Here is a 23,512-nt window from a genome sequence, read left to right as displayed (position 1 = left end):
TCTCTCCTCTCTCTACACACAAACACACACACACTCATGACATGCCCCCCTCTTTCTTCCTGTCCGAAGCTGCTCTCTCTTGTCCGCCTCCCTCTCTCTCTGCAGTTCTGTTGTGATCCATGATGTTATTCTCGGCTCGGCCATAGCTGTCCTTCACTTCTCTCCTCTCTCTCTCTCTCTCTCACACACGCATGCACGCACACGCATACACACGCAGAGGCACATCTTTGTCTTGGCGACTTTGCATATTGTTTGTTTGTCTCTCTATATTCCTATACTTTCATCCATAGCTATCCAAGAACAGTGCAGTCAACAGCCTCTCTCTCTCTCTCTCTCTCTCTCTCTCTGTGCAGCGGTTCAAGTTCACTATCATCTTGTCCATTGCAGCCATTCCTCAAGAAAGAAGATCTGTAGCTTTAAGTCAGAATGACAGCTGATGCCATCCATATGGCTTCATGCCTACAGAAGATGATAATCCCACATGTGAATATTCTCTACTTCATCTCCATCCCCCTTTTGAGGTTCTAACTGTGCGCAAATAGCCAGAGCTTATTTTCCAGCTAATTAAGAGGGGTTTTACACAGAGCAAATCTGAATTCAGCTTTCATGAATTGAATTCAGCAGAAATTGACATGGAGAGGAGTGGAGCTCCCAAGAAGTGCCCCTCATGTAGAAGCTTATAGCTACATACATCTCCCTCTGTGAGACTGTATCTTATTAACCTAGTGTTTGCAGCTGAAGGCTCCATGCACACAACAGCGCAAGCACAGATGGGTACTGCGACCGTTGCACAGGTTTTGCTGCCGAAAGATACCGGCTCCGGCGCCGATCCCGATCAGCTGACAGGAGTGGCTATTCGAAAGCCTTTGGATCATGATTTGTCTCTGCAAATAAGCCCACCTTCCTGTAGAGGCAGTGGACAGCGGCCGCCTGCTGAGTTAAGCTTAGAGCTAAGGCCCGCGGCCCTCAACATGTCGACAACCGAGACTTTATCTGGTCCTAATTGCGGCGACGCAAGTGGCGTTGTCACTAAGCAAGGAAGCAACAGCAAAATCCAAAGGAACAGTAGCTGCAATGGAAATAGTCATGTGGGTATGGAGGAAGAGGAGCTGAGCTTGGAGCTAATGGCCAGAAGGTCAAGCAGTAGCTCTAATAACATCAATACAAGCAGCTCTCCTAGCCCAAGTAGCTGCTCTCCAGCTCCAACCCTAGGAGTACATGACAAAGTAAACACACACCTGTGCCTAGCCAGATCAGATTTATCTCTTGGAGATGTACAATTAAGCACAATAGCACAACCTCCATCCCTTAATCACTCCCAAATCAATATCACTAGCCCTAAGCCGAACACCACATTGCACCCACAGTCCCTTACTGCCTTACTATCCCCTCCTAATTTGCTCAACCCTTCTTTGATCCCCAACAATAAGGAATCTTCAAAATTTCCCTTAGAGAGCATAGCATCTATACCCTCTTCAGCTTCTCTTCCAAGTACTAGCCCTCACTTCAACCATGGGTCCAATAGTGATCACTTGCATAGTACTGCTAAAAGATATATGCATATCCCCCCGTTCCCGTCTCTCTCCTCTCCTCCTCCTCCTACTAGCAATTTGCATGTATCCCCATTCTCTACCCCAGCTTCTCTAAGCAATCCTTCAACCTTGAGTCCTTCCCCCTCCTGTAGCATGAAGAGTGACCCTGCACTGAGCATCCAACACAGGATTATGCTTGACCATCAGCTCAAATTAAACCCCTTTTCCACATTCAATGGCATGAGGATGCCGGGCAGCAGTGCGCCACTGCCACATCTCGGCAGCTATGGAAGCTCAGAAAGCACATCTACTTCTCTTTTATATAACCATGGATTCCCAACAGGGTCACCAACAGTGCCTTCTTGTCGGCCGGGAATGATGATGAGTAGCGCTGCTGCATACCGTGACACATACCTGCGTTCGCGATTTATGGGCCGGCTGCACTCAAAGAGGAGCATGAGGGCTCCCAGGATGAGATGGACAAGCACTCTACATGCTCACTTTGTGCATGCTGTGGAGCTTCTTGGAGGGCATGAAAGTAGGTTCACACATTTGAAGCTGAAAACCCTGCTTATTTCAATCATTGCATGCTTATGAAAGAGCTGCTTTTCCATGCGTGCATAGCTTCATGTACACTAAAAGCTGAGCTAGACTGCCCATTTAACATGAATTAAAGTATTATTTGCATCAGAGAAGGCATGAAGTACGCAATTAGGTTAGCATGTGTTTGTGCGTCTCTCTGTCTCTCTCTCTCTCTCTCACATATGTAATGCAGACTTAAGTCCCTGTCAAGCAAACCCTAATCATATAATTTCACCTCTAAACCCAGCTGAAAATTAAGCTTAATCTCCTTCAATTTATTAGTAAGTTAATTGAAGAGTATATTGGCTAATTTCTTTTGCTTTTTTGGCTTTTTGCTTTTGTGGTGTTGTTGGGAAAGCAGGGGCCACCCCCAAATCAGTGCTGGAGCTGATGAATGTGAAGGACCTCACACTAGCCCATGTGAAGAGCCATCTGCAGGTAGCTATCCATGACATTCGGCTTTTCTCAAATTCCTTAGTATAAATTATACCTTGGCTAGAATGTTGTCCGGACAAAGATGACATGCAAACTTACAAACACACATCACATGCATGTCACAAGCGCACACGCACACACACAATTTTGACATGTTGTAGTGAGCGATCATTCACATAATTGCAGCTGGGTCCTCATTCTGCCTAAAAGCAGAGGGTGATAGATCCAGGTTTAAAAGTAGAAATCATTGGGTATTATTTTTAACCTATTTTGATTTTAACCTTTGTACCTTACCCTGATCTTCTATGTTAACCTTATCATTGTGTCTTAACCGTTGGCTTTTAACCTTGCCCAGGCTACCCTGATCTTTCATTTTAACCTCGTGATTGAGTCTTCTCTTTTGGTTTTAACTTTTAACCTTACATTTTTTTTTGCCCTTTATATCTCGCTGTCTGTTTTTTACCCCTATCGTTCACCTAGGTTTTACTATAGTCCTTTGGTCCCTACTCTTAGCTTATAGCCTTATATTCTTTTTAGTCCAAATTTTGACCTCTGTTTTACAGTACTGCTGATGATGAAAACATTAGGTCACTTTCATGCATATTCCCCTCTCACAGTCTCACTGGGCTTTCAGTATTTACTGTATAGTTATCTTCCACCTTTCCTTGGGTGTAGCCTCTGCAGTCTACATTGACCCAAGCAAGGGCCAGGGCGCTTATTAGTCTTCAAGCCTTCCCATTATGGGTTTGTCTCTTTGCTTCTTTTCTACCTTCGTATGATTATGACCTAACTTTTGCGTCAGCTAAAACTGCTTTAATTTTCTCCTTTCTTTTGAGGTCCAAAAAAAATAAATTTTCCAAACACATTGAAAACCTACGTAAGATAAATTCTAGGGGAAAATTGAATGAATTTCTCTGCAACACTGAATTTTGATAGCTTTTCTCACATTCAAATTTATAGTGTAGAGGTAGGTTTCAATTTGTTTTCTTCAAGCTCCTTTGAGTGGGAAAAACTAATCCCTTTTTTTAAAATACGCTGGAGTTTAATTAGAAGAGAGTAAAGAAATTACTTGAGTTCTCTCCTTCCTTCCTTTTGAGTGTGAAAAAATATTGCTGTTTATGATAGTTTTGCAGTGCACGAAAAAGCAAAAGGCAAGCATGAAAAATGTTTGTTACTAACTGTGAGGCACTGTTGTAGCTCCTTTTCTTTTTAATATATTTCCTGTTCTCTTCAAAAAAAAAAAAAAAGGCAAGCATGAAAAATGTTTGTTACTAACTGTTTTCTTTATTTATAGCAAATGTTGCATTGAGATTTTTTTTTTAAAAGCTTTGCATTGAACATTTTTGCCAACTTGCTGATATTTATTCGTGTTCTAAAATGAGAATCAATACTCTTTATTGAATTTGCAGATGTACCGAACAGTGAAGACGACAGACATTAAGCCATCGTATAACACAGGTAAGCTACTCTCTTACCTAATATTCCTCCTTTTTCTAGGTTAAAAAATATTATTTTAGCCCTAGTTGTTCTGTTCAAGGTACTTTGTTTTTTACGCCTTTTTACTAGCTTGACCAAAAAATAAGTTTTTGACTTTTTCTTATGACTACAGAGGATGGTGGAAGTGAGGTGGGGCTATACAGCGGCGGAAGCAACAGCTCGTCATGCAGCACAAATAACAACGCCGCTGCGGCTGCTTCCAATGGCGAGCAAATGAGCAGCAGCAAGCCATCTCTCGACTTGGGTTTTTCAGCATCTTACTGTAATGGGTACGCTTTTCTCTCTCTCTCTCTCTCTCTCTCTCTCTCTCTCTCTCTCTCCTGTGCGTGCGTGTGTGTGTGTGTGCGCGCGCGCGAGAGAGAGAGTTACTTCGTAGGAACAATCCCAAGAGACCACAACCGACGAGTCTTGAACTCAAGACTCGACACTCTACAGTGGAGAAGAAGCAGAGGAGTGGAGAATTCTTTTAAGGTCGTCCGACGAGTTTTGACCTCAGAACCTGATAGGCAAGAGAGAAACGGAATTCAACCACACTTGAGTAAATCAAATATAGTAGACATTGCTGGATCAAGGGCTTACACTGAAAACTTCTAGTGTATGCTTATCCATGTTAGAAAACTTTGCCTTGAAACCTATTAGTACTCAACACTCGAAATAAAAGTGCTTCTAAGCCCCTAAAAGAAAGACATTGATATATATATATATATATATATATATAGCCCAATACATGATATCTCTAGATTGAGTCAAAAAACATAATTATCACACTTATACTTGAAACAAGCATTACCTTAAAATTAATATCGATGCAAACTTGTAATCAATCAAGATTTTTTAGCTTCTTTAATTGAGAAAACTTCTTTGTAAACCAGGTTCTTGTCGAGGGGTTCACTCCATAATCATGTTACTATACCACGTGAGTTCAATTAGAGGGGTTTTCATTGTAGAAAATTTAAGCAATTTAGCAAATTAGATACATTAACAAGATTTTTTTTAAACCCATTAATTCATGGAAAAAAAGGGGTCAATCTATTCATCTCCACATTTTAACAAAGGGGTTTCTTGAGTAACCTACTTACGAACGCACATTGTATAGGGGGGTTCTTAATAGTGGATCGCTCTCGAGACCAAGCTCATGCTTATGAAAACACATGAGCATGGCTGGCATGGATTGATGTCCCCTTGGACTCTTATCGTGAAATGAGAGTGTGTTTACATTGCCAAAGTTGTTGACCATGTACTAGTGACTAATTGCTTAGACTCCTTTCTCATGGGATCATTCGAGCTGGGGATTGACATACTTGCATTATCCAATCATGCTTTTAACTACATGATTGGTCATTGAGGGATGCTCCATAGATATATAAGCATTTGGAAGGGAAAATTGATTTAATGACCTCAATGAGCTTCCTCAATGTACTTTTGTACATGATGATGTTGGTATGCATTCAACTAAGCTCAATAAACTCTTATATGAAATTAGCTAGAGATCGATGCAGTATTGTGATGTGTATACATAAGAAAATAGTTGTGAGCTATTGCCTCCCCCGAAAAAAAGAGAAGTCAGGAAAATAGACCCCATAAGAATCAAGAAAGAGTATTCATGTTGTGATATCAAGTATTTAATTTAGAACATGAACAATACATTCAAAAATACACTCTATACTATAATTGTAATTAAAGCTGCAGCATATAAAATTTCTGGTATTTAAGCTCTAACTTGTAATATGAACTTCTCTCTCATGAAAACATATTTGAGCTAGTGCTCTACAAGCACATTATATGACTTCTAGCACGATCTAAAGTGAAAATTTGAAAGAAATTGTCAAAAATCATCATTTTATTTAGCACACTTTACTCTAATCTTTCAAGGTCATAGGAAGGTGGAATCCATAGTCCAAAATATGCCAAGTTTTTTTCAAAAGTTAATAAGCCAATTTTGTGGATATTAAAGCCTTTGAAATTAAAGAAGTTATGTATTTGTTATAATCCATTTCGATTTTTTTTTTGTTATTATGATATAATTAAGCTTCCAAGCACATAACCTGTCCACTTGTTAACGTAATGGGCTATAAAAATGTCTTGGGCTAATAAAATTATTTATAGAAATGGTTTAAGTAATTTGAGCATGTCTTTGTGCTTTTTGTATAAAACCTTCATAAAAATTTCTTCTCAACTTGAAATTTCTTGGGTGTGGATTAATTAAGGATGAACCAAAAGGCTCAAAAAAGTAAATATTTGTATTTCAAAGTAGTTGAGGTATCTCAAAGTTTTATTTTTGATCTACGTTTAGAGGAAATTCATTTAAATTGTGTGCATCTTAATAGGTAAATCCTTAAATATAGCTTATTACCATAATGTGGCATACTTTTTTCGACTTAACACTAGACTTTTAGTGAGCCACAAAAATGACTTAGATTAAGATTCTAGTAAATGAGACATAACTTTTGTATACGGCATCAAAACCTCATGAAACTTCTTACCTATGGGTAACTTAAGATATGAAACTATTTTTCAAATACACAATTTACATAGAAAGCTCAAAAATTAAAACTGTACCTTTTTTAAAATTAGCAAATTATACATGAAATTAGACTTCAATACTTAAGTTGGAGGAGTTAAAAGCGCAATCAATTTTTTGATATAGGTCAAAAGAGCTTGGTACATTCATCACATACATGTGGAAAGATTTAAAGAAGTTTGGGCCTCCTTAACAATGATTGGATTTACTTTCAAAAGAGAATAGTAAAAAATTATTTCTCTCCACAAATTAGTTATTATAGATGGCCATATTGGAAAGACACCTTAAACAATGGAATTTGGGACCTTCATTTAGCTTTGTACTATGTCTTATCAACTCAATATATTGAGTGCTGGAAGTAATTCCTTGAAAGAATTTTATATTTAGAAAACTTGCATAGTGTTGGATATTTTTTAACGGAACTAGTGTTAACTTGGGGTTGAGTAGATCTTACATATATGCCATTTAAATCTTTGATCCTAGATGTGTCCAGCTAAGATGTTGTCCTGAACAGAAGAGATGGCATTATAGGTCCGCACACCACTTATGTAAACTAAAATTTATGCCAGTTTTTTTCCAAGTAGCTACAATCCTAGACTATGTACCTAGGATCCTAGACTATGTACCTAGGATTCTACTCTTAGGCCAAAGACAAAAGAAGAAAATGCCTTTTCATTCTTTTCACTAGAAAAGATCATAGCAACTCTGATGCATGTATACAATAAGAAGTGTGTTTTTATGAATCGAAGAAGGAAGGAAGGTAATGCATATTGTGTTGATACAAAGCCACTTTCACTACAATATTATTTCTTTAGAACTAAATTTTTTTGCTAGTATATATATGAAGAATGTATAGTTAGAAATTTTATTTAAAGACATACAATGAGTCAATACAAACAAAAATTAAGATATTAATTCAAAATGAATGGGAAAATCCTTATGATCATCATATAATACAATAAAGCAAAAAAAAGTAAAAACGCAAATATATCAACAAAACATCTTATTTTTTCTTCAAATATCTAGTAAGCCCCTGAGGTAGAGTGGTCAATCTTCTCTAAACATAGCTGTATTCCTTGTATTCTATAAAAAAAGGAGAGTACTATATCGAATTGCGACAATAGTAGAATAATACAATTTTTCCCAAAACATGTGTACAATGTAGAACTACCAGTCTCTTTCATAGTTTGGTTTCCGTTATCCTGTTAAGGGAAGGGAATATCTCAATCATGATTTTTCTATTAGAAGGTGAAGCTAGATCGTGTTTAAGACTTCTCTAAGTAGTGTTCATTAGGTTTAATTTTTCCTTATTGCAATAAAGATAGCTAATAATCCCACCAAGCTATGCTATCGGCATTTGATCTTTTGGAAATTATGTATTTCACTAACAAATAGAAGACTATTTACACATTATAGGTCTTGAATTTGCCTAAGGCATCAAATTGAAATGCCATATTTGTGCCTTTCAGGATAGTATGATTCTTTGTGCTTCTTTTTTATAGTTACTCTTTAAATTTATTTTTAGTGCAAAAAACAAGGTCTTATTGTGGTCACATTGTCCGATGGTGTGCCAACAAAAATTTAGGGCTATGGCTTGGCTACAACAACTTAAGTAATTCAAAGTACAAAAACTTAATTGGAAACAACTATACATAGATAATTATGTGGTATAGGTCTTATTTGTACATCAACCAAGTGAAATTTTTTTACCTAAAAACTTGTATTTCTATAAAGATTGATAAGTCATCACTACGCTAGTAACTTTTACAATGGTCCGCAACCACTCACAATTTAAAAATATCACAAAACAGTTTCTTCAAAATTGCCACACATCTTTAAAAATATTATCAAATAAAACTGAGGTGAAGAAGATTGAATTTCATATACTTAATTAGAAATATAAGTCTATATTACAAAAGAGGATTTCAATCCAATAAAGATTTGAAATTTGCAAGCACTTTGTGTAAAACTATTATAATAGCGTAATTTTTGGGAGGGAGGGAACTATATTAATGCGATAATCAAGCATAGCATTGAAATCCCTTGTTTTTCAAATAATTTTTAATGTATGTAACCTAGCAGACAATGGTAGAGCCATTTTTAAATACCTCCAAGTGCAATATTTTTATGAAATGTATTCCATAATTAAATTTAGTGTTTCTAAAGGTAATTTGACAACCTTGGGTCACTGTATAGAAACCTAGTATATAACATGCATGCACATATTTTAAAAATTCTTTAGTTGGTAATTTATGTCGTTTGTAATTATATTTTTTAGAAATCCTTTATTAAATGATACCCCATTGTAAATAAATATGCATAAAAGGTGTGAACTGTATTTCCCTTGGGTTGAGGAAGGTACAAGGGGAATTGATAGTCATAAGTAGTTTTCCTAGTGTTGGAGGCCCCCCACACGGGAGGGGGTAATTTGTAAGGCAAGACATTTACTTTTTTTATTTGACATGTGCACATTAAGCACACACGAAAAGGGAAGAGGGGGTAACCTTTGCAAAATCCAACTACACCTCAAAGAGGTGTAGTTATCTTTGAGGTGTAGTTATGCAAGGGAGGTGGGGTAATCCAATAACAATTACCCCCTAGCTAACCATTGCACTCCACCGCGTGCTCATGTTGTAGAGGGAGGAGTTAGCTAATGGTTTAATTCAATATAATGAGAGCAAGCGGTCTACTCGATTTAACTCGTTGGCCGGGTTTAGTGACCCGACATAGTGTAAGGTGGAAAGCACTTAAAAACCCATACGTACATCGAACATCATAAATCTATTTGTCCCCCTTCTTGATGAGAATGTGTGGCCGTATGTAGTCATGAGGGCCAACATTGTCACCTTTTTCCAATTTACTTTCACAAATGAGATTTATAGACCAGGCATAAGAGTTGGCCATAACACTGTAAACAAGCCTCAAAAGGGTAATGTGGCCAAGGTACGGCCCGACAATATGTGTGCATTCCTCATAGTTTGGCACCATATATACAAGAGGGCTAGGTAAGGACCTTGCATCACATATAAGGAACTTCATTGTGTGCTTGGCAATGCAATGATTACACTTCTTTCAGATGGCCATATACTAGGATTTTTAGTGTTCAAGAGAATAATATCTTTATCCATACATCAAGTCCCATAAATGATTCTCATGAAAGGAAATTTTTAAAAATTGAGGTAATATTTATTTACTTTTACACTATTATTCTCAATGAATCTTAGAGCGGCAACAAGTAGGGACACATTTTTCTCGTACATTGAGGATGATGCTTGCAATTTGAAAGGACTCTAAAAGGGGTTTGCCTTGACGTAAGGAGAGTCTTTATAAGGGGGTCCTTGGCTAAGCATGTGCAAATTTCGTTGGTGTTAAAGAGAGGCCAAGAAGGTGAGAGGTGGAACCCAAGATGTGTGTGCACTCTAGAAGAGCCTCGGGACTAAGTAACACCCATATTTAAGAGGGGGACGCAATGGGATCAAAGGCGGAGGAGATCACAATCGCAGCAATCAAGTAAAAAACCAAACCTGGACGGGCACTAAACCTGGACAGCTTGAGAAATGCATATCACCTCACAATATAAGGCCATAAAAACAACTATGCATACATGATGCGTGCGTGGGTGAGGTGGTTAGCTTATGCGACGTTGATAGATTAGCAATTTGCTGCTTTATTAGCTGCCTTGCAGTAGCTTAATAAGGGAACGAGGTTAGCTCAAATTACTGGATTGCAAGGCCACCAGTTCACAACCCAGTAGCACGCCTTGTTTTTTTCGCTGATCGAGTTTACTGTGCCTCGTTTTATGTGCGACCGTGTTTAGTGTGCCTCGAGATCTCGCCCCTCAACCCGGACCGTCAATCCCATTACTCCATCCCACATTTAATATGGGTGTCACTTAGTGCCAAGGCTAGAAGAGGCACCCTTGAACACCATATTGAAGTGCAACAGAGGGAAGTATCACAACACTTCAGTAAAGTGGAAAACCATCCACACCAATATCTAAGTTCTTTTGTGTTTTTTCCATAATGCTGTGAAATTTGAAACATAATTTTTTTAAAAGAAATCATGAAGGCAAAGAATTGTATTTATAAGAAAAAGAGCTACAAAAATCATGCAGTCCCTTACACGTACAAGAAAAATTATTTGGAAGAGAAACAATGGAGAAAACAAGGCAATAGGTGAAGAAGTCCCTTAACTTACATGGCCACTCCAATGGAAGCTAAGAAGGAAACAAAATATTCTATAAATAGATTTACTTGTCCCTTCGTGTGGGCATCCCCTTAAAATTGTCATTGTGATCTAGCTATGCATTCTTAATATTTATTAAGGAAAACAAATTGATAAGAACAATTTTAAACTTAAAGTGCTTTCATGATTAGAAGTCATCTCAAGTGTTGTGTCTGTCCTTCAATTCCATCCCATAAATGACCACTAGGGGGGGCTGTAAGTGTAATTAAATTTTGATTGACACAAGAAGTCCTTGCCTTGGTAAACTACAGACTCTTCAAAGAAAATGTAGAAGCCATTAATTTTAGAAACTGCCTTCTAGAAAATTAATATGACGTATGGAGAAGGCGTTGGACTTGGAACTTGAAAGAGAAGCTCCTTGATAGTTGTTGAGTATGCCCACGTATGTAAGAAACAAATTAAGCCTTAAAGTGCACACTTTTCAACATTTTCCATAACACTTAAAGGCGTTGATGGTTTTGGACATTCTGATTTTGCAATGTGGAGAGCAGTCTCACCTACATTAAATTCTGAAATTTACCTCTAAATCTTAAATCAGATGGCAAGAATACATTAAAAAATTAGGTCTAAAATCTTGTTATTACGGAAAATTTATGCTATGAATTGAGATATGCGAGCAAGTTTCACCGTTAACTTTGTTTTAAAAACCTTCTTTGACTATATTGGGTGCTTTTGAAGATAGCATCATTTTGAAGGATACAGGCGATCCTTGGAAAAGCATCTAGATTGTAGCATGGTCTCGACCATAAACGTTCGAAATTTTCTTATGAATGAGTAGGGAATGGTCGCGAGACTGTTCCCCGTAAAATGGGCGACCAGCTGGCGGTCGACATAGGTCGGGAGCCAGTCTGGGAGCACAACTTTACGGGAACAGTCACTGGAGGACCATTCCCGACCTTCAAAGCAGGGGGAGGGGGCCCAATATTCAAAGGTGACAGTGTCGACGACATCGCATGGCAGGAGCTGGGCAACTAGAGGCAAAGATTCCAACTACTGAGTTGGCAGGTTATGATTGCCGCATATTGGGTAAAATTCAGTCTGTTGACATGGTAAAGATAGTACGACTTCTGAATTATGGCTGCTGACTTGGCGAGGATCTTGCAGGTCTGACGCACGCTGAGTAGGCAAGGTTTGGTTGGTCAGTGCCGTAAAAGATTACAACGGGTGAGCTGTCGGACATCCAACTGTTGGACTGCAGATTACGGCAAGGAACTCCCACCTGTTTGGACGGCCCAGATTGGCCGCCCCTCGACCATTGACTTTGAAGGAGTAGGGGAAGATCATGCATTGACCTTTTTGCATAATCTAGGCAACTCATTGGCGATTGGTGAAGGTCGAGATCCATGTGGAGCATAGATTATTGGAAAGGTTAGTGCATGACCTTTCACTTTTGTCAAGTGTCAGGCGAAGGGGGCCATGCAATGATTAGAAGGAAGTGATGGATTTGTTATAGGTGTTGACGTGTCAACAACATAGTATAGTAGCTTGGATCAACACAAGCAGCTTTGATTCCAACTGTTGAGGTGGTGACAATTGATTGAATACGTTGTCGTTGTTGATGTTGTGGGTCTCGTATTTATGACGGCTAATGAGTTGGCAGCAATCAAACGGCCAACCTTAACATTCTACTGAATTATGTAGGTGGAATGGAGGGTGCATATCTGCTGGCCCCGATCGCCAACTTTGACTGGATGAGAAAACCTACTAAACTTGGAGGAATGTGATGAGACAAGACCATATTTCAAGAATTTTTGACATAAAGGATTCTTTTCCCCATAAAAGCACACAAAGTTTATATTAAGGGAGATACAAAACATACATCGTTCTACCATTCGGTGTTGTTTAGATGCCGACCCATAAGACATAGTGAATTCAAAAGGATCCTTGAGGAGAAGTGTTTCCAACGTAGCAAACCACCAACTTAGTTATGACGAGGAGAGAGAGTCTATCTCATGGAGATCTATTAGAAAAATAATCCTCAAAGGAGTGATGCTCACCATTGTTCCCACAAAATCGAGTTTTAGTGTATTCTTAATCGGCTAAATTAAATTTGCTAAATTTAGCCGATTCCTACTAGATTTCAAGCTTGCCTCGAAGAAAAACAGCACAATGTTACAAATTTTAGTGTAAATAACAACAAAGAACAAGAAGAGCTTTAAGTTTGACCCGAGTATAATGTTATTGGCTTCAAAAAAGCCCTAGGTTTAGTGCCAAACCCCCCCCCCCCCCCCCCCCCCCCCCCCCTTCCCTTTAACAAATTTACCTCTAAATTTTAAATTTGAAGGTGAGAAAACCTATGAAATTTAGGGTAAAAACCGCACATTAAGTTTTCCAAGTTCTTGGAAAAATGGTTTTACAGTGCTGGCAAGTTTTGTGGTAACTGCTCTGTGTCCAACTCCAAAGTTCAAGGGAATCAGGCATTTCTCTAGGAAGTAGCCTAAAGAATGCAAGTTTCAAAACGCTAGAGCCTTCCAAGACCGAAGTCAACGTTGGATGGAGAGGAAGAGCATTTGTCAACGCATTGACTTGACTAGGTAAATGTGCGTGTAAATAGCTGTAAAAAGTAGGTGACAAGGACGTTAATGTTACCATGGTCCATCATCTTCTTCTTCTATAATAAAAGTAAATTACTAGTATATCACGTACCTCCTCCATGTGCATTTTCCAATGACCATTGAGTCATTGACCCAGCCTCCTCGTCCTATTTGTCCACTAGTGCTTAGCTTTTGTGGTTAAAAGAATGTGCGTTTCTTCTTCTTTTACAAGTAAATTGCTTCACACACCTTACGTCAACGTTGAGCCTTTGCATTCAACATCCAATCAGTGTTCGGGAAAAATCGTTTTTCCAAATATGCAAATTCCTTGTCTTTATTTTTTCAAGAGGAAATTTTAGAAAATTAGGTCATTTTTTTTGGGTTTTAACACTATTTTTTCTATTTTGGGGCGGAATTTCTCCTTTTCCCCTTGTCTTCAACCAACATTTTTGAAATTAAAAACGGCACGATATTAAGTTGAGACACATTTTTCCCGAACACTAACACCAATGCACATTAGGTCCCTCCACATGCAAGGCCATGGTCGAGAAAGGTATGCCTTCGCTTACCCTAGAGCCTGTTGAAAACCCATCTTGCCCAGTTTCAAACCAAGGCAACATAAAGATAACCCAGTAAAAGAAACATGAATTAGCTTAGAAAATTTTCAGATTTGCAAAAATTTTGGTGGTATCTTTTGTTTGTATCTTGACAAGGTGGAAGTCCGACCGTTTAGCAAAAATAGTTTCCCGGACATTATAGGGGACAATTGTAAGTTTTTCTTTCGATTATAATATTATATTGATGTGATCAGTTTCCCACACTTGCACATACAAGCGAAGGGGGCATAACCTTCACATTTTTTAGCCACACCTATTTTAAGATGTCGTTATTTGAGGGGTCGGGATGCTACCTCCTCCGTCACAGTCGGGGGCCGGAGTGCAGCTAATCTCAATCGTGCATTTCCTAAGGATTCTACACCGGAATTTGAGCCTGCATCGCACAGATCAGTGCCACATCAGCGTTGGGAATTCTGTACGTCTTTGGCCAATCAATGCTTGCCAACTCAGAGCCTGGAATCTGTGCAGGAGCGTAGGGTCGTGGAACATCCGCAGAGGGAATGGCACCTGTGTTTGACAACTCAGCAAGAAGAATGTAGCAGGTCCAACCAATCCACACTACGCACATCAGCACTTTGGAACTCAAAATAGCTGGAATATTGGCCCTCCTTCCCCTGACAATGACGGTTGGGAAAGGACCTGCAGTGTCCTTTCCCTCGTAAAATGTGCTCTCACCATGGCTCCCGGCCTTCGCCGGTCGTCATGTGGTCGCCCGTTTTATGAGGAAAGGCAGGTCCTTTTCCTACACCTTCGGTCGGGGTATACATTTTGTCAATATAGGTTTTTTATATCAATTATGATGGATGATTTACAAGTCTACACGAAACCTATGGATGGCATGTGATTCAACGTTGTAAGCACTGGTACTTTTTGTTAGTGGAATCTCTCTGAGGACGTGCTACATGCAACTAAGTTAAAATTGATCTATAATTGCAAAAAAAGTGATTTGTAGTAGCATATGAATAATGAGACAAATAATGGTGTGACTTCATGGAAAGGGAAAGCTACTTTTGCGAATGACGTGAGAAAAACTTTCTCATACGCACATCCCAAGGCTCTTATGAGCATACAAAACGTTTGTATGTCGAGAACTCTTCCTGATGACGTGAGTGACACTTTCTACCCAAACCATTTTCCAAGATGTGAATCGTGATATATTAGACTCTAGGCCCTTAGTACTCTTAGACTATGCGTTGCATCTTTCCTCTCTGCCGTTACAAGCCTTCAAAATCACACAATTGGATCCAATGCGCATTGCGTTGTTTCATTTTATTTATTTATTTTTGTTGATTGCATTGCATTGCATTGCATTGTATTTGTATCCAGTACTTCCGTTTTCCCTTCGAACTTTGAAGTCTTCAAATACATATTTGTACCTTGGATTCTTTGCACGCATTTTGACCTAACCTTGAGAGAAAACATATTCATCTTTGCTCACGTGAAACTTGTGGTTACAATAATAAATAGGTAAACTACATCAAATTAATCCCATAGAGAGGTTATAAACCTACAGAGCAAAACCTTCTCAACATCAATCGAAAATCATGATTAAAATGGAGAATAATATGAAGTACTTTAGGACCATCATAAATGGGATTTGTAACGATATTGGTTCGTGACTCATTGACTTTGACACTGATAGCTATAATTGCAATTTAAATTCTACAGGTTAATTATGCACTGTTGTTATTATATATGTTAGTATGATGCAGTGTTCGGGAAAAATGTGCTTAGCTTAATATCGTGCCGTTTTCAATTTCCAAAATGCCGGTTGAGAGCAAGGGGATAAGGAAAAATTCCGCCCCAAAATAGAGAAAAATAGTGTAAAAACCCTAAAAGGTAGCCTAATTTCCTAAAATTTCCTCTTGGCAAATTCAACAAGGGAGTTTTGTATGTTTGGAAGAATGATTTTTCCCGAACACTGGCACTATGATGAGTTGTTTTTCCGTTCAACCCTAATTTTTTGACAAGCAAAAGTAGTTATAAGATAAAACTAAAATTGCTTGTTCAGACATTTTATCATGTGTCTCACATTATGAGTTGAGGTTATATGTTGTTGAGGTTATCACTTCATGTATGCCATTGGTATGGATAGAAGCTTAATTTTAAGCTTCGATTCGATCCAAGCCCCTTATGCAAGAACCATTCAAAGTCCTCATTATACGTGATTCCCAAATTATAAAATTAATGATCTTCTTCCTTGCATTGATGCGACCACAAAGGACCCCAATCACACATGATTAGCCAAGTTAAACTTCAAGAAGAAATCCCATTCTCTTTGTTAATGAGGGAAAAGATCATTACTTCTCTGATTAATTCTCTCTTGAAAGTAAATTTTTTTTTTGGGTTCAAGGGTATCACAAATTACGTCTTTTGAATTGTAGAACAAGGGTGTTGTATTGGAAGAATGCCAAGTGCTATGGCATCCTAGGCTCACTCAGAGAAAAGTTCAGAAAACACATCGATTTAAACATCAACATTGTTTTTCTTTTGGCCATAATCAGTGCAGCTGACATACATTAGAGAGAAGATTTAGAAATTTTCTCGTGTAGGCCTAGGGAAACGGAGTCTTTTTAAGTGTTTTTCATACAATGCACAACATCAGGAGCTTCTGCTCGAGAGGCACCGCATCCCTAGCTAGGTACGATTGGGGGCAAGGGAGCACCGGGCCGGCGGTCCCCTGCCCCCAATCGTACCTAGCTAGGTATGCGGTGCCTCCCTCACAGAAGCTCATGATGTTGAGGTAAGCAATGTGGGAATTATTGTGAGAATTTGTGCAAAACTTCTTGTGAATTTAATGAAGCCTACCTTGACTGCATCATTTTGGTTGGATCAAAATGAGCATTGAGTAATTTGCTTACAAGTAGTATTTATTTTGCAGGGCACGTCAGGACTCGAGTAGTACGTCCAGCAGGCTGCCAACGTCATGCACAGATGATGACGTGGCACAGCTAGAGGTATCGATAATGGAACTCTCTCCCCCTTGAATTGAATAATAGGTCTTGAGCTCAAGACTTGTCTGATACATCTTTGAGGTCACTTGCGATTGTTTCTCTCTTTCTCATCGCTTGCTTTGCTGTTGCGCTCTCAGGATATGCAAGCTCGAAAGAGGAGAATGATGATGGAAATCCGAGAGCCCTACAACAACACCTCCACTCTCTCAGAGCTGGTGGCGTCTCAACGAGCAGCGGCCGCCCATGCAGCTAGTAGGTTGCCCAGCTTGGACTTCACACTGGGCCGGCCGGGCGACCAGCCATACAAGAACGACACCCCTCTCAAAGAGCTTCCTCTCTTGAAATGCTAGTCGAGCTGTCTCATGATCTTTACCTTCTCATTTCTACAGTACACCATAGCTGCCTCAAATATTATCTCATTAGGGCACTCATATGGGGATGTTTTCTAACCTAGGGCGTCCCTACCTGTCAAGAACCTCATAGGGCACCCATATCCCAACTACCCTCAAAAGACCTTCAACGTCGAGTCTAGCTTTATATTCTACTATCTGAGTACAAGTTTGTAAGCTCGCAATTAGCAATGAGTCCTCCCCACTCCTCCCTTCCAAGCCATGCTTTTCTCCTCCATTTGTAGATCAGATTAGCTCTACAACTCCATCATGGGTGTTTCTACCTTTTTCATGATTCCTCATGATTGAGCTTTGTATGTAAATGTGTCTTAAGCATCAAACATGAATTTGGTTCCAATTAGTTTTAGTTTGAAATTTTACCATCTCGAGATCAATCTTCACTAATATAAGTAATGAATAGTCTGACATGTTTTGACAATGGGTTGAGGAGGTGGGTTGTTCATATCATTCTCAAATTTTATTCCTCATCCCTTAACTCTTGGAATTTCAGAGATGGACAACTGATGATACTACAATACTAAAGGCAATTATTATTTGGAAGTTGCTATGTACCTTGATTCAACAGCCCTTGCATGCCCATCTCATGAAGGCACTGTGTACTAATTCGAGGGGTAAAGGATGCTCAAAAACCAATTGTTATTGCTCAAATGGAATTTTCTTTTGGGATAGGAAATCTAATGCAGGTAAAATTTTGTTGTTTCTCATTATCAAAGATCTAATTTCTAAAAGATTATTTGAATTATGTATATATATTTCTGTTTTAAAAATACTCAGTTGTAGTTGATTACAAAATTATAAGAGGTATAAGAAAATTTTGTCAATCTCAAATAAATAAGTGATACAGATAGATTTTTCTTTTTGAAGCTTGTATTATGATTGTCCATTAGAATAGCAAGGCCATAACCAAAGAACAACCAAAGATTGGGTGTCTTCATTATCAAACTACAACTAACCCAATAAGGAAGGTATCTATGCCACAACGATCCACAAACCCTTAACTCATATGGGACATTTATTATATTGCATTTTGCTACAGTTCAACTTACACTTGATCACTTGTGCAATAATTTTTTTTGTTGAAGGCCTTCAACCGTTGACCGCTTGTGTGTGAAATGTTTATTTTTTAGGTCTAGGAAGCAAGGGTGTATTTATTTCTTTGACATATAGCAATTGTATTGCTTTACATCCTGAATCACTACAAGAGGTTGTGTGCTCTTGTGACGCTGTTAGCGACGGAAATACATTGGGTTTTTATAACCCCCGACGTCACTAAAACCGTCGCTAATAGCGTTGCTACGAGAGCGTCGCTATATTCGTCGCTATAAGCATCGCTATATAGAGACGCTCATAGCGACGTTTACACAGAACTCTATAGCGACGGTCATAGCGACGCTATAGAGCCATAAATAGCGACGGTTATAGCGACGCCCGAGAGAATTTTTTTTTGGTGACAGGGCATTGAATGCCCTGCCACCCATCAACCATATTGTACTTGATTCACTTTTTTAAAAAAGTGCAAGGGTAGATAATAGACCCAAAATAGTCACCCACAAGACGCATTGTTTGCAAAATTGACAAGTGTAAAATTGACAATTGTACACATCATAGGCAAAATGAATTGATTGGCAAATGTAATAATGACAATTGTACAACATCATAGGCATAAAGAATTGATTGGCAAAATGAACTGCGGTGACAAATGTAATAATATACATGGTTCAAAAAGTCGTATAAAATTCGTCTCATGATACATAAGCTATGAGAAACCCTAAACTAATGCTATCTAGCTACGGCTAAATTGACGTCGTTTAGTCAGACGTCTCATCGCGTCCAAGCGGCGTATCTGTCCGATTCTGCAAAAAAAGACAATAAGACAGCTTTCAGTAAGTATAAACAGATAACGACATTTATAAAACAATACAAAAAATAGAAAAGAGTAAACCCTAATACTAACCATGCCTCCGCGAGAACTGAGAATGTCCATCAGGGCGTTTAAGCCCTTCCTACCTGCGTACTCGCGCTCGTACGGTGTGGGATCACGTCCTGTCATCGACCACTGTCAAAACATACAAAGATTTCATTATGTTAGAATTAAAAAACTCATAAACCCTAAACTATCGAACATAAAGAGCAATGCGAAAACACTTACAAAATCGGCCTCAAATGATGCCCATCCACCGCTCCCCAAGTGGTGCGAGCTCCCTGCCTCTACTCGCGTTCTGGCTGCATCCTTTTGTTGCTTCCACTTGTTGGGATTCTCGCGCGCTGCTTTCTTCGCATTCTTCCAATCTTCTTTGGCCAGCCAATCTGGCCTGTTCCACCCATGCTTGATTGCTTTTTGCACTTCGGAACGCTTGTGTTTGCAGTATTCGCGCATTCGAATCTTCATCAGGTCTTCATTGAAGCACTGATCCCGTGTTGGAACGGGAAACTCATTATGAAGTATGCTGATGACTCTGTTTTTTAAATCACTTGGTACTTCACTCCATTTGTTTAGTATGTAGTGTCTAAACAGCTGAGAGCAAAGACCACGCATGCGCGAGATCACCTTCTTGCAGTCATCATCCATGATGATCCCGCCGCTGAAGTCGACGGAGTAAGGCAAGCCCTCTAGCCGGTGACGCGTGAACCTGGGTGTCCCGGTAGAGGTCTCTAGCGGCGTGTCGATGGGGGTACGGACGCCAGGTGTCTCCACCGGTGTCTGGGCCCCGAAGCGAGGAGTGTCGAGTGGGGTGGCTCCTGGCGGAGTAGGTAGAGGTGTGTAGCTGCGAGGAACAGTCAGCCGCGCAAAACCTGGCGTAGATGGCGATGCTGTGGCTGGTGTGGAGGCGGGCAAAGAAGGGGAGGGTAAAGAGCCTTGTCGAACACGAGGCGGTGTGGAGGCATCGGTGGCGGAATCCCCACAACAACCGCCACCGCCACCACTAGAGCGCCGGTGTCTAGCCGAGTGTGAAGATCGTCTCGTCGACGCCGAAGCTTCGGAGCGTGCCGAATGTTCCGAAAGAGAGGGAGATGCGGATGGAGTAGGAACGCGCGATGATGCGCCAGAGCGATGACGCTCCACGTACCACTGTCTCTGCTACGGTGACAAAGAAGAAAGAAACTCCTCATCATCCATACCTGCATTAAACACACGAATATTTAAACTTAATATTGAATGAATAGAGTAGACAATGACGCAAAGACCATTAAATACAATGACGTAATGACGCATATAAATACAATGATGCAATGAATTGAGTGATAGAAGAGGCAAGTCGAAAACTCAGAATTTTCAATCAAAAGATGTGAGCGCGAGTAGACAAGAGCGTTATACACCATGGAAAGTACTTAGAGAGCCAGAGCTTTTACAACACAGAGCAAAATTGTTCAAATACAATATTTGTGGCTTTAAGAGATCTCTCTCTCATCCTCGCATAACTCAGCATAACTTCCTATATCTATATAGAGCTCTCCGTTTAAACACATATCCTCTGTTTCATTTTGTAGCTCCTCTGCATGCACCCCATATAGAGTAGTAGCATCTTGATGCTCGTCTGGCACCACCGCAGCGGCTTCTCATTGAGCATCTTCTCTGATCTCCTCCATTGATGCCGTTGTGATTGGCACATGGTAGCCTTCATACGTCCTTGCACTACGAGGGGCTACCTCTATGACGTACCACCAGTTTGATGTAGACTTTGTAGGATGAAATATTACCTGCCAGAGCCACATAACTTACATGAGAGCTTTCAAGCACATAACTTGTAAAAGGGGGATGTTAACTATTTACATACTTACTTGTTCACAATGCTCGGGTAGTACGAAAGTGTCTCTTAGGTCAGTCCATTTCTTAGTAGAATCCACCTCAAGAAAACCAGACTCTCCTCTACGCACAGTAGCGTTGCGACCCTCCATGATTATCTTGAACCATTGCACGTCGAACAAGTCGACAAAAAATCCTCTGTAATCGATCCTCAAAATCTCTTGGAGCGTGCCGAAGTAAGTGAGTTCCGCCACCACAGGATCTGCATCAGAGGAACGTCGTCGACTAGACTGTTCAAATTTTGCCATGATTCCACAATCTTGAGTAAAACGCTTTTTGTCGATCCGTTCCACCCTAAAATGTCGACCTTTACACCATGCTGCTGTGTATGACTTATACTACAACGAACAAAGATTATGAGTGGCCGTTCAAACGTTTAGAAATAAAGTCACTAGCTAGTCGTACATTGCAAACTTACCTTGGTCGCGCAACCCCGAGAGTACTCTCACTCTTCCTCAGTCACTTCGTCACCGCATTGTTGTGCGCTTTTCAATTGGTTGTGCAACCATCTTAAGCTCATGAATGTTGGTAGGCTCTTCATACCCGTCAGATAGTGCATCAATGGTCGTCTTCCCTGTCTCCACTCGATTCGTGTCCTTTGTCGCTCTTGCTTTGCATCCTCATATTGTGAAATCCACTTTTGCATCACTGGATTGTGAAGCATGCAAAATCGATTGATTTTAGCCTCTAGATCTTCCGTCATCTTCTTCTCAACACCGAGATTGCACATAACAATCCCAGATATGCGCTCATCATCTATGGTTCGCCATAGCGTGTCCCGGGCTTTATCAAATCCGTCTAGCCACTCTCCAATGTACACTAGGGACTCTGATACCAACCAACCTTCTGCCATGCTACCCTCCGGACGTGCCTTTTGACGCACATATCCCTTAAGCGTTTTCATGAAACGTTCTAAGAAGAACATCCATCTGGAATGAACTGTGCCAGCTATTTCCACCTCATCAACTATGTGAACAAGAAGATGCACCTGAATGGTTAGCATGGTAGTAGGAAAATGTTTCTCAAACATGCACACAAGCTCCGCAGCATTTAGTTTGGCGAATGGTATGGAGTCTACGTTGATCTCCTTTTGTGAGATCCATTGCACCAGCTTTGCAAGTTTGTAGATTGTGTTACGGATGTCGAGAGACAAACATCCCTCAATGGCAACCGGTGAAATAAACTGTAAAGTATGTGCAGCAATGATATTAAAGTCCACATTTTATGCAATGATATTAAAGTCCACTATGAACGTACCTGACACATTTTATGCCAATCGTGTGACTTCAAACCGGTAAGCTTTCCTTCTTTAGTAAAACACGTTCGGAGCGAGTGCATTACGCCAGTGGGGGTCCGCAAAGATCGAATGGTCTCTTTTACTTTGCGTTCTTGGGCTCCTGTGAAAATCCATGGTGCTTTAGGGAGTTTTATCGATCCATCAGACGCTGTTTGCGGCCAATATTGCTCCATACGATCCACATTTCTAAGGTCAACTCTGGCTCCCAAAGTATCTTTCTTGCCGGTCAGATGGTCCCATAGTAGATTACCCACATTCTTGAATATGTGCATTGGATCGAGCAAGTGATTGATCATGAGTCGGGGCCAGTATGGTAACTCGTACCATAGAGATAGTCTCTTCATCCCTGGAGGCAATCCTTCATCGCACATCTCCTTCTGCTCTAACCATGCTTGTGCAGACATCCTTGGTGGCTCTCTTCCCAAAAAGCCGTTGCGTAACACATGATTCTCTGGAGGATACGCTTGATGACCTTCGTAGATTTGCTTCTTCAGTGAGGGCGCCCTACGTGCATTCAATCTAGGTCCACATGTGACACATGCTCTGTATCCGCTTGTTTGAATCCCTACATGTATACACATGATAATAGATCAACTATGGGAAAAAACAAGATTTACAGTGTCTGAGTGAGGAGTGTCAATAGATCACCTGAGCATTCTGTTAGCCCGGGATAGTCATGCATGGTCCACATTAGAATGCCTCTGATCAAAGCATTCCGTCGTCCTGTGTGCCGGCTCATATCCACCACCTCTATGCCAATCCACAATTGTTGTAGCTCTTCCAATAGTGGACGAAGATACACATCCATATTCTCCACTTTATATCGCCCTGGCACAATCAAGCTTAGCCATAGGTGCCCCTTCTTCGTAGTCAACCACGGGGGAATGTTGTAGTTGACGATGACAACGGGCCATACACTGTAAGATGTTGATCTTTGACCAAATGGATTTACGCCATCCATAGCCAGGCCTAAGCGCAAATTTCGAGCTTCCCTGGCAAAATCCGACCATGTTCCATCTATATGTTTCCAAGCTACACAATCTGCAGGAATTCGTAGCACACCATCCGAAGATTTATTCTCCT

The 23,512-nt window shown here is 40.1% G+C and overlaps 1 protein-coding gene across 1 annotated transcript; it reads left to right on the top strand.

The window, feature by feature from the left end:
• The first annotated feature begins 68 nt into the window (after positions 1–68).
• Positions 69–17,664, top strand: LOC147445689 (uncharacterized). Its single transcript, XM_086525127.1, has 6 exons — positions 69–2,070; positions 2,476–2,552; positions 3,959–4,007; positions 4,159–4,315; positions 16,845–16,920; positions 17,055–17,664. Exons 1-6 carry the CDS (start codon positions 747–749, stop codon positions 17,265–17,267), a joined length of 1,896 nt encoding a protein of 631 aa, XP_086381253.1. The 5' UTR covers positions 69–746; the 3' UTR covers positions 17,268–17,664.
• Positions 17,665–23,512: the final 5,848 nt, after the last annotated feature.

The sequence above is a fragment of the Adiantum capillus-veneris genome, chromosome 12, assembly GCF_014529385.1.
Source record: "Adiantum capillus-veneris isolate H3 chromosome 12, ASM1452938v2, whole genome shotgun sequence".
Taxonomy (NCBI): domain Eukaryota; kingdom Viridiplantae; phylum Streptophyta; class Polypodiopsida; order Polypodiales; family Pteridaceae; genus Adiantum; species Adiantum capillus-veneris.
The sequence above is the reverse complement of the archived record's forward strand: the minus strand, read 5'-3'. Positions and strand labels throughout refer to the sequence as shown.